We start from the raw sequence: 12867 nt of genomic DNA, 5'->3' as shown, positions 1-12867 counted from the left end.
TAGGATCCGAATCTTGTATGTTGGTTGTTGGTTCTTTCTTTCATATGACAATGAAAGTAATTGTCCGAAGAAGAAAAATAGACTTTATGGAGTTGGTTCTTTGCAAAATGAAGCATCTTCAGCCCATTTTGGACCATCGCTTCCGCCTACTGAGGATCTGGTTGTTCTTGCTCAGAAGCTTGCTGTCGCTGAAGCTACTCTCGCAACTCAAGCCACTACTCTCCAAACTCAAGCCACTCAACTTCAAGACAATGCATAAAAAATGCATAGCTATGATGCATACTTTGACTAACTTGCCGGGAAGGATCCTGAGTTTGCTGCTAAGTTTGGAAGCAGGATTGAACATGGCTGCAATCCAACCATAGCTGAGACAGGGGACGACACCGGCACCGGCACTAGCACTGGTAATGGCACAGACACAGGAACCGGAAACGGAGTTCCCTCTCTATCACCATCTTTTTAAGACAATTTGATATTAAGTTTTAAGGTTTCATTTGTTTTTTGGACATGGTTTATATGACAATTTTTTTGTTTAGAAACAAAAAATTGTCTCAGTTAATATATGTTTGAATTTTATTTTATATTTTGATTATATATTCTATTTCTTATAAATTATTGTCAAAATATAAATGTATAAATTTCCAAATCAAAAAAATAAATATCAAAATGCTACAGATTCGCGAGGAATACAAAATTGCTACGGATTTGCGACGAAATTCATTTCTGGGTTTATAATATTATTAATATTTTGCGATGGAAATAATGTCGCAAAAACCTAGCAAATCTGCGAGAGATTTACTTCGACAGATTTTGCAAGATAATTGCAAGGAATATTGTTCATCGCAATTTGCATGTGTTTTGCGATAGAGTTACATTCTTCGCAAATTTTGGGAAGGAAGTGCTACGTGTAATAATTTGCGAGACGCGATTAGCGAGGAATTGACGATGCTCGCAAATCCGTCACTAATACCATTTTGCGAGGGATGAGCGACAAATCTTGCCATCGCAATAGGCTTGTTTTTTTGTAGTGACATCACTGATTGATTCAATAAAATTATGTTTGTATAACTTTGTATATGACATTTACTTTATGCTTTGCTATACACATGCCATCCATAAGTACTCCAAGGTGTTAACATTGCCTCAATATTCTAATTTGTCTTATTTGGATGCTTTGTTCGTCGATTTTTCTTGGAAACTTTACTAGCCGTTTTGGGTTGTTGCATGAATCTATATTCCCTCGTCATAGCCGAAAAGGTAGTGAATACAAATTTATTACTATTGAAAATTAAAGTTTCGATACTTAATTTTTATAATAAGTATTATAATAACTCTTCATATATGTACACTACGTTACAAGAATTTATCCTTTTCATAATATTTTTATTAGTTCAAAGAAATTTGCCAAAAAAATTACTAAAAAGTAAAAAAAAAACTAGTCAAAATAAGTTTTAACAATCCCACAAAAAAAACAAAATCCAAAACAATACACTGAGTTTTTGTTTATAGATAAAAAGTCTTTGTTCAAAGTATATTTTAATTAAATTATAACCATAAAAATAAAAAAAAATTATAAAACGATTAATTAATTATTAAATAAGAAAATATACTGTATTGAGAAAAAGAGTTGACTGATTAAATAAATTTGCGAATATAGAAAAGAAACATAACTAGCAATATAAAACATCGTAATTGTACCATAAACAAAAAATCATATGTAGTATACTAATCCTTACTACGTGTTCAAAATTACATGGTTTTGTAGCATTATAACTTTAAAATTCGAGATGTTTTACTTTAACGATGAATGCAAAAAGAAAACACAAGAATAATGTTAATTTTTAGTCTAGTAATTCCATGGTTTTGTAGCATTGTCTTCTTTTTTTTTTTTTTTTTTTTTTTTTTTTTTTTTTTTTTTTTTTTTTTTTTTTTTTTTTTTTTTTTTTTTTTTTTTTTTNTTTTTTTTTTTTTTTTTTTTTTTTTTTTTTTTTTTTTTTTTTTTTTTTTTTTTTTTTTTTTTTTTTTTTTTTTTTTTTCTCTTTTCTTGAATGTTGTCCTCATTTGTTGCGTGTATGTTTATTTCTTTGTCTTTCGTATCTTTAAATATATTAGAGATATATCTAAAGATCAAGAGACACATACCAATAAAAATACACATCCATGAATACAACGGTACTGAAAAGAATGAAGCAATGGAACACAAAGTCATGTTGAGGATAGGACAACAGCTATCTTCGTCTACCATCAAATTACTAAACAAAGAATTAACAATTATCTCTGTGTGTTTTCTTTTTAATCCAATGTTAATGCAAAACTCATCAAATAATAAAATTTACTGAAACACAAAACCATAGATGATGAACATGCGGAAACTATTAGTACATATGAATTTTATGGTAAAATTATCATTTTTGATATTGCAAAATATGTTTTTCTCCTATATTTACACAAATGTATATAGTCTAAATTCTCATTGCTGAGTATCAAAAATATTTCCATATTTAATATTTCAAATAGAAATTATTCATTTTTGTATAGGTGATTTATTTTCTTTGGTCTTTCATGAAAATATACTTTGAACAAAGACTTTTTATCTATAACCCAAAACTCAATTTATTGTTTGGATTTTTTTCCTTTCTTGATTGATTATTTGAACTTATTTTTACAAGTTGTTCTCACTAGTTTTTTTGACCAATCTTCTAATTTTTATTTTATTTTTTTTTTAAATAATCAGATTATAAAAACGATGAATTTCTCCCCATAATCACTACAATGTAGTAGGATTGAACAAAGTATCCGGAATTCGAAATCCAATCTGATCAGAAAATAGGATATCCAAAACTTAGAATAAGGGTATATAGATTTAAAGGTCATGATACTCCACTCTAACTCAGATCCACTATAAATATAATTTTATTATGATACATGTAAAAGTTTATATTTATTTTATGTAAAGAAAATTGTGTAAAAAATTACCAAAACTATATATTGAAGAATTTGATGTATTTAGGAATAAAAATATAATAAATTTCCTATGATATTTTGAAAACATTCATATAATATAGTATATTAATTTTTATTATTATTTTAATATTTTTAGCCGATCTGGATTGAATATGGATAGCCGCGAGTATAGACCATATCCAGATAGTTGTTTCCCAAATATTAGGTTATCTTCAATGGGGAGTTGTAAGAGGAGTTTTAACTAAAAATAAAAAATAAATAAATCAGATAAAAGAAAAAAAGATAAGAGGATCTTTTATTTAGTAGACTTGATTTTGACATAAGAGACCATACGTGTCACGTTTTTGTTGGGCAACCGATTAATAGAAGATTAAAAAAAAATTTGATGGTCGATAGTTTTATTTCTTTCTCTCCCTCTCTCTCTCGATGGAAGACGCGAATTGACAATGAAGGAGATAGAATCAAAGATATGGAATCAGATGGTTTGGGCATCGGAGGAGATGCGAAGCGGAGGAGATTGAATCGGCGGAGGCGATTAGGAGGAGATTCAATCGGAGGATCCGGCCACTGAATCATCAAACGCCGGCGATATTAAGCTACCCTCGTCGCCGACTTACTTTGAACGGCCTCTCTCTCGCCGTCGAGAAGCATGGTTCCTTCATCGTCGAGTACAACGTCCCTAAGAAGGTTAATTCAAAGTTCCTTTTTAAAGTTCCTCTTTGCTTTTCCCTTTTTAATTAATTCAAAGTTCCTTTATTTTCAATTGATTGATTCAAATCAGGTTAATTTCTGAAGAATTGAGGCAAAACCAAACAATTGCAGTAGAACTAAGAGTTTTTGGGTTTATTTAGGGTTGGTGTAATCTGAATCACTCTGAGCTCACTTCATGTTTCAGCACTTCTAAGGAAGAGATTATTTCTGTCTGTTTGGATACCAAAATGTTGGACACTGGCTCCAAAGATGCAATCTTATGTTTGGTGGGGATGGGAGAAATGGGAGAGAGAGATTGACTGGATGGCATTGGAAGGAATCAACTTGCCTCTAGCATTTACAGGGCAAGAAGCTATTTCAACAACAGTTTCCAACATCCTTGCGTCACAAAAACAGAACATTACTCGGGGGTACAAGAATCCTTTGGGATGAATGAGTTGATGCAGAAGGAGTTTTATGGCTATGATCAGAACATGTGTAGTATGGGTAACATCAATAGCAGCAGCTTTCAACATCCTTGCGTCTCAAACACAGAAGCAGTACAAGAATCTGTGAATAACTATGGGCTGGATCAGTTGATGCAGATGCAGCTTTATGGTTGTGATCAGAACATGTCTAGTATGGGTAACTCCGGGTTGATGCAGCATGAAGTTTATGGTTATGATCAGAACTTGTATACGAGTGATATTACCGACAGAAACGTTCCAGATCCTAGTCTCTCAAACACAGTCTGAGATTTCTCTAAAATCAATCAAACTGTCCAATTATGAAGCTGTCTATGCATTGCATTGGTGTCTATTTGGTAGGAAAATTTCTTGGAATTATTTAATCTGCTTTCCTATATGAAGTTCTTAATATACCACACGTTTTATCTTCAGAATGTGTCGGGCACTGATGCCTGGAGATGAAGAGAGCGTAAATGATGAAGCAATATGGGAAGCTCTTCCTGTAAGTACATGTTTTCATTTAAGGTCTAAGCTGTTGTTAAAAGTGATTGGTTCGGCAGCTTAAGACAATATCACTTCTCTCTTTACTTGCTTAAGTTGCATTTAGTTTCTATGTGTGAGTTATCAGTCATATACTAATGTTACCATACTCTTCAGCTGTCTCACTAAAATTTACAAGTTCAATATAGTTCTTTTTCGGTTCTGTTTTAGCGAATAAAAAGTTACCAAATTACTGTGGCTAGCTTAAAAATTTATTCTCAAGATTGTTTCTGCAGTTGGTATTATGGTATTAAGCATTTCCTCTTTTAATGTATTTTACTTGTCATTTATTATGTTTTAATGTTTCATATGTTTTAAATTTTATGAAATGCAATAATTTTATAAATATATATCTCAAATGCAATAATTTCATATTTTAATTTAGATTTTTTATTTAAAAAAAAATTAATTAAGAGACTCAAAATAAATGGTGGGAAAACTTTTAATTAACAAACCCAAAGTTCTTAATCATCTCAAACTACAAAATATATGAATAAACAATTTAATAGCCCCTAAAATAAATCCCCATATTGGGGTTGCCCTAACAGATTCAGATCTAAGAACTCCAAAATTCCTGAGTATTCAATTGTATGGATCCATATAATGTAATATATTCATACATAAACATTTATTTTTAATGAAATATAAAGATTTAAAGTGGATTTTTTGTAAAGCACAAAATGGAAAAAATATAGGAAAATAAAAATTAATCTTACGGTTTCATAGTGGAAGAGACCTTGCAAAGAGAGAACTTGCTTTTTCATCTCAGTTTCTCTCTCATTTGCAGCGTGATGAAAGCAAGCGTTACCCCAACTACCACTATCCTTCAGAAACCAAAAAAGCTAGTGAACAAGGATTGGAAGCAAAAATTCAAAATGTTATAAAAGATAGAGAAAAACATATATATATTACCACATATATTCTCAGATTTTCAGAATGTGTCGGGCGGCGTTGAAACTCTGATTTCGATTATTCTTTATTTTCTGAGACCTCTAAATTTATAATCACTGACGGCGGAGAAACTTAAGAAAAGTAGGGTTTAAACAAAAAGTAGAGTTTCAACTAAAAGTATAAAACAAACATGTGAATGTATTTTGGAAAAAAGATGTCCAGTTACATGAGGTATGATGCAATACATGACCACACATCTCAAGTTTAATAATATATGCCCAGCTACATTAAGTATATGTTTGGCATGGCTACATACATCAAGTACATGACGTCATGTGTTTTACACCATGGACATAAAATCTCGATTTACCGGGTCATTTCTCCCGGCAACGACCGGCGTTGACTCATCAGAACCATAATCGGGGAAAACTAAAACCCGATCCGAGCACCTGCAACCAAAATAAAATACCCGACTCGGACCCATTTTTAATGGGCTTTTTATCTAAATTTAAAAAAAAAAAACAGAGATCCATAACATTTCCCATTTTTCCCAAATCGACAAAAAATTGAATATTAGGGTTCTTCATCGTGTGAGAAACTTCAATTCAGAGTGAAGATGAAATTAACATCGGAATCGTCTAGTAGCATGAGGAGCAGGTCTGGAGTCGGGCAAGTTTGTGATTGTGGATTGCCGGCGAAGATGTTCATCTCGAAAACGGCAAGAAATCCAAATCGAAGGTTCCTTGGATGTGAGCTGTACAAGGTATGTATCACTTGAATTTCGATATATGTTGAGGTGAGTAGCTTTGTTGATTAAGTAATTGTTTGATGTTTGTGTAGGAAGGTGGTAATGGTCATTGTAAGTACTTTAGTTGGGTTGATGAAGAAGAAGTGAAAGGCTGGCCGAGAAGAGCATTGGTTGAAGCTCAAGCAGAAATTAATGAGAAGAATAAGATAATAAGTCAACTATCAACGACAATCATGGAGCTGAAGGGGGATTTAGAGAGAAATCAGTTGTAGAAGAAGAAGATTGATGATATGGAAGCAATTGTGTCTCGTCAACGCCTCGTTATCACGGGTTTGACAGGCTTGCTTGTTTGTGCAATTGGAGTCATCGTACTTGGTTAAGTTAATTACTATGTAATGTATTTCATCGTACTTGGATTTGTCAAGTAGTTGTTATTGATGTTGATTTGTAGGATTTGGTCCGTTTAACATATTGAACCAAAAGTCGGATGGTTTAAAGAACTTTTTGTTTGGATGGCACAAGGATGAAATACAACAACCAAAGTATGTTAATATCCAAAAAGAACCCAAACACAACATCCAAAAAGAACCCGAACACAACAACAACCAACATCATCTTGACTTCCTTATGGTGCTGTTGATGACACATCTTGCACTTCAGCATCATCTTGATCTTGATGCTCCATGGCAACCAAAGCTCCTCCAATTTCCGGTTGATCTTCATGCTCCATGGCTGCCAATGCTGCTCCCATTTCCTCTTGATCTTGAGCTTCCAATAGAGGAGTCACCATAAGCTTCCTTCTCTTTGCCCTGCTCTCCGGAGACTAAAACAAAATAAAATTATCAAATTAACCATATGTAAGACAAGAAAAATAAATCAAATGTCCGATAACAATACCTCATGAGGACACTTTCTTGAATTATGTCCTTGTTCACCACATAGACCACAATGCACTATTCTTCCTTTTTGATCAACCTTCGTCTGAGACTTTTTTTTGCGTGGTGATTCATTAAGTCCCTTGATTCTGGCTTTTCCCTTAGGTCTCCCTGCATGTCGTTTATAAGGAGGTGCAACAATTCTTGGTTTACCAGAATCTTCCCAGAACTTAACTCCATTAACAGGCCTCAAGCCTCTTCTATATGTTCCCTTCCATTTCTCACTCAAGTAATAATCTGATATATAGTCTTCCAAAACTTACCTGATAGGAGTCTTTATCGTTTCACACCTTCCGGTTGGATGACATAGATGTTCACTATGATAACGCTTCACCATCCACTTCCCAATCGGATTCTCTATAGCACAATATATGCTCCAAGTACAACCTTTTGCTTTACAAACAGCTTCAAGCTTATCCTTCTCCCACCTAGCATACACCACATTGCGTCTCGTCTTCAATATATATCAGATGATGTTCTTCTTAAACTCACTCCCACTATTGAATAACTGCCTCAAACTAAAGACTCCATCAGGTAAGCCTTTCTTAACCAATCTCTCTGTTTGTTCTTCTTCATCGCCAGATTCATCATCCGTTGCAGGATATACTTCATCATCATCCGGAATTTGTTCTTCATAATTATCATTGTTGAAAACTTGAATGTCCTCCACTGCAATACCAGCATCATTGTCAACAATCTCATCTTCATTATCTGACTCTTCAGGTTCGGATAAACCTGCATCTGATTTACCATTCCCACTATCATCTCCACTATCATCTACTATGGCTTTCTCAGCAACATCCTTTTCTTTTTCTCCAGCAGCTTCAAGCGGTTCTTCTTCTGCCTTTTCAAAGAAGATGTCCACCTCTCCCATCCAACGTCCTTTTGAAACCAATTTATTCTTATTGCTATCAACATTCTCCCATAGAGGCTGCCTATCAGAAAGTTCTTCAAATGGTAGCTTGTACCACATTCTCCCAAGATTGTTGACTCTTTTTCCAAGCATTTTTAGCAATATGTCTTGAAAAATTGTCACTGAATCAACCTCAAAAACTTCAATAACTCCATCGTCGTACTTCAACACTCCATTTTCTGTCTTGAATTGGCCAGAATAATGGCAATTCACCTTCACTGTAATTTTTCCACTACAAAACAAAAAATAATAATTCAGAGAAGACAAAGACAAGTTGTTATAAACAACTAATGAACCCGACAATAACCTCGACAATAACCTATTAACAATGTATAAACAAACTACGGCTACACAACAAGACTAGACAATAACCTAAGTAACATATAAAGAAGAATTGAATCTTGCCGATAACAACCCCACTTTCCCACTTGTTTAAAACGACAAAATAAAAGTTAAACATATACTTGATGTAGCTGGGCATACATTATTAAACTTGAGATGTGTGGCCATGTATTGCGTCATACCTCGTGTAGCTGGACATCTTTTTTCCATGTATTTTTATGATATGTTTTAAAATTTGGGCTTTAGCTTGGAGTATTTGATATTGTTAAAATTTGAGCCCGTGAAAGATATAGTTTACAAAAAGAATATGGGTTGCGCAATTTTCATCCTGGTACTTATTGCTTTCTCAAACTTTCCTACATGAATATTTTGTCTCTTTATAATCTACCTAAAAAAAGTTTATTCTTTGTAAAACTACACAAACTTTTATTTTTTTACGAATAACTACATTTCTAATTAAACCGATCAATAAATCGAAACTATTCAATCCAATTTGACTTTATCCAAATTTAACCGAGTTAAAATCTGATTTTTGACCCGATTTTGCTATTCTTCACCCTATTTTGACCCAAACCTTCTTTTTCACTTTAAACCGATAATCATGTCACCGACTCTGTTTTTTTCCAAATTTAATCGATCCTCCATGAGTGTTAACTCTAACGGAACCTTGTCCCTGTGAATCCACTGAATGATCATCACCATGAAGGATTGTTGTTGATCCTCCTTCTTGAAAACTGTAGAACCAGTCCCTTCTAGACGTTATGTGAGACGTTCACCCAGAATAAAACACCCAGAGATCTTTAACCATCTGATCATTAACACTTAGTGCTTCAGAAAACACACCCTTACTTTCACTCTCCATCTTCTTCTTTCTAGCAGAACAGTCTTTTTTCAAGTGACCCTCTTTCTTGCAGAACGAGCAGGTAAGTCTTGCTTTAGAATTAAACCTGCTTTTGCCCTTGCCTTGTCATCTTTGCTGATTATTCCTGACAATTGGTCTTCCTCTTTCACTTGTGTAGAGAACCGTTGGTGAGCTTCTTTCATTCACTTTAGCTCATCCAAATCTCTCTCTAAAGACCTTGCAGATGAGACCACATCTTATAGTGAAAAAAAAAAGCTTTAGCTGAGTGTACCTACCAAGTAAACCATTCACGAACATAATTGCCTGAACTTCCTATGCTACATTAATCTCTAGGCTACCTAGCTCAGCCACAATCTTGAAGAAATCATTCACATTCTTATTAATGGTCTTCGATTCACTCATCCTGAATGAGTAAAACTTAAGCTGCACATAGATCTGATTTGATAAAGATGTCTCCATGTACAACTTGTTGAGGGTCTCTCACATCTCTGCAGCACTATTACAATGATTGATTTTCCTCAGAACAACATCACCAACATGAGCGATTACAAAATTCATAGCCTGTTCTGACTTCACAACCTTGTCAAGATCAGAAACTTTGTTTGAGAAGATTCTGATTCTTTATCACCTTCTACAGCCTTCTTTCCTTCACCTTTTGTAAGTGAAACCATATTCATTAGAGAGAATTATTCAGTGAATCCTTTTGGCCCAGCTAAATCCAGATCAACTTGCATCTGAATCTTCCATAATGAGAAATCTGAATTCTCATTAAAGACTTGGAACAAAGTCTTCAAATTCATGTTCGTGTTCGCGTTGCTCGCCAGCACCAATGGAACCTTGGCTCTGATACCAATCAGTTAAGTTTCTATGGCGATAACCTCTCAAGAACTCAACACAAATAAGCTCAATCACTCACGCACAATCTCAGAAGCAAAAAAAAAAGTTAAAACAAAATAAGAAAGCAAGAATACAAGCAATTGTTTACCCAGTTCGATTCACCGATGTGATGAATCTATGTTTGGAGTTGGATTCAACTCATCAAATCACTATAATGATTCAAGTGTTTCTGTCAAGCTCAAGAAGAGAACTTTAGAGAGATTACAAGATACAGATGAATAGAGATACAATAGAAGAGAATGAGAATGAGAATGTGTATATATATCAACACAAAATAATAAATCTTAATCCTTCTACAGTTTTGATTTCTTTCAAACAAAATCATATTCTTTCTTCGACTTCCAAAACTGATGCCAAAGAATAGTGAGCCGTCATTAAACCAGCTAACCAAGTCGACATCAAGCTAATCAATTGAATTGGATCACACTATAACATACAAACATAGATCTAATTCGTTGTGAGCCTATGGTTGATTGATCTCACGAGTCACGACCATGACTTGGGTCATGACTTAAGAAGGTGTTGAAATCGGTTGATTGGGTTTGGGTGTTGGAATTGGAGGTTAGGATACTCAAGGGCTTGATTAACGATATGGTACTAAATTGATCAGAATTGATCTTTCTCCGCCGTCGTAGTGAGTTTTCCGGTGGAAAACACTGTTAAATGGGTTTGGAGCAGATGAGTTGTGAGGTTTAAAAGAGAGAAACACATATCAAAAGATTTGAGATTGGAGAAGAAGTATTGAGTTTGTTTGGCTGGAATCACAAATTGTGATAATTCACTTCTTTAAAATGATAACAACATAAAAAAAAAAAAATTGTCCAGAAAAAAGCATAAGGAATAGATTCAGGTCACAAAACGGGGTGTAGAAGAAGAAGAATCGCAAAACCGGATCAAAAATGAGATTAACTTGGATCAAGAAGGAGGTTTATTGATCGGTTTAATTAGAAATGTAGTTATTTGTATTAAAATAAAAGTTTAAGTAGCTTTACAAAGAATAGACTTTTTAGGTAAATTTAAAAAAAAAAAAATATCATGTAGAAAAGTTGAGAAAGATTTGAGTTTTGATTTTATACGGTAAAAAACTACATAAAAATACAAACTCGATATTGTTTTTATACTATTGAAACATTCTGTTTTATTTTCTGTATGGTTTATGAGTGACATTACTTTTTGTCGTCAATATTATATTGTAGGTGACTTTTGAGTTTGTAATACCCTTTATATATTAATAGAGAAACACACTATTAAAAAAATTGATGTGTCGCTGTCAGAGAGCTTTGTACATCTTTTAGCAAAATACCTTTAAATTTTCTACTTAACTACATTAACATGCTATTATCTTTTCAAAAAAAATAATTAACTGAATAATAATTAAATATATCATCATTTCTCACACAAATTTATATAACATATATTAAATAAGAATGGTCAGATGCATAAGTTTTTCCCGGGAAACCTGAACCATCCGATGTCAAATAAGATTCAAGAAAAGTTAGAAGAGCTAGTAGAAAGATTAACGGTATTAGGGTATCAACCGGATTTAAGCTCTGTGCCCTACGACGTGAGTGACAATGCGAAGAGGTTGATACTGATACAGCACACCGAGAAGCTGGCTTTAGCATTCTGTTTACTCACTACAAGCAGAGATTCTACAATAAAGGTAATGAAGAATTTGAAGATGTGCCAAGATTGTCACACATTTATGCGTTTGGCGTCAGAGGTTACAGGGAGGGTGATTATAATGAGGGATAACATGAGGTTCCACCATTTTAGGAGTGGAGCTTGTTCTTGTGGTGATTTTTGGTGAGAATTAAGGTTGTACACAGACTGAGTTAAATCTTCGAGGAGATTTTTTCTTGAGAATCAAGAAGGAAAATTGGAAAACTGGAGATAGTTTTGCTTGACAGTCAAAAGATTCGTCGAAGAATTTCGAACAATATCGGTTCCAACAATATCGAACAATATCGGTTCGAACTTTGAGAGTCTTAACAGAAACGCCATGGATCTGACTCTGATCATAGTTATAACGTATTGTTATGTGAAATGTGTGATCTTGCTCGGTTCTTAATTCTCATCTTTTATTTGAGATACATTTTTAGCTTGTAGATGTAAAGAGTAAAATTATTGTCTGAAGTCTGAAAACGTCTTCGTTGTACTTGTAACTCATTTTTCACGTGGACAACTTCGATCAATAATACAAACGTGTTTGTATCATCAATATCATAACAACTAGTATAAAAGTTTGGTAATGTATAAATGAAGATTTTTTGGAACGATGGTCCTCACAAAGATGGTATATTCGGGGACGGCGAGAGCATCGAACTTCGTCGTAGAGTGTGCACCACCGTTTTGTTTTGTCTTTTACTCTACGATAGAGAAATGCGTGCCGTTTTCTGACACAGCAAACAACGAAACGTGTCATTTGAATCAATCTAAACTACATCAGGAAGAGCCGATTTCTACGGAAGTCAACAAAACGCACCGTCGCTGCAGATCACTACCTCCTTTTCCTCCTTAACGAAAACATTGAACAGAGAGCAGAGAACAAAAAAAAAGTCACGAAAAAGCAAAAGAATTCTCAAAATTCCTAAGAGAAAAAAAAAAAATCGAGCTCC

The 12867-nt window shown here is 33.8% G+C and overlaps 1 protein-coding gene and 2 long non-coding RNA genes across 3 annotated transcripts; 2 read left to right on the top strand and 1 right to left on the bottom strand.

Annotated features, from left to right (window-relative positions):
• LOC104725019 lies at positions 3245 to 4854 on the top strand. The gene is made up of 3 exons (XR_757826.2): positions 3245 to 3651; positions 3746 to 4477; positions 4554 to 4854. It is a non-coding gene; the product is annotated as an uncharacterized LOC104725019 (long non-coding RNA).
• LOC104725018 lies at positions 5086 to 5689 on the bottom strand. Its single transcript, XR_757825.2, has 2 exons — positions 5574 to 5689; positions 5086 to 5485 (listed from the first exon to the last, which is right to left on the bottom strand). It is a non-coding gene; the product is annotated as an uncharacterized LOC104725018 (long non-coding RNA).
• LOC109127463 lies at positions 5888 to 6806 on the top strand. The gene is made up of 2 exons (XM_019232195.1): positions 5888 to 6315; positions 6393 to 6806. Exons 1-2 carry the CDS (start codon positions 6169 to 6171, stop codon positions 6570 to 6572), a joined length of 327 nt encoding a protein of 108 aa, XP_019087740.1. The 5' UTR covers positions 5888 to 6168; the 3' UTR covers positions 6573 to 6806.

Source organism: Camelina sativa, chromosome 11 (assembly GCF_000633955.1).
Source record: "Camelina sativa cultivar DH55 chromosome 11, Cs, whole genome shotgun sequence".
Classification (NCBI taxonomy): domain Eukaryota; kingdom Viridiplantae; phylum Streptophyta; class Magnoliopsida; order Brassicales; family Brassicaceae; genus Camelina; species Camelina sativa.
The sequence above is the reverse complement of the archived record's forward strand: the minus strand, read 5'-3'. Positions and strand labels throughout refer to the sequence as shown.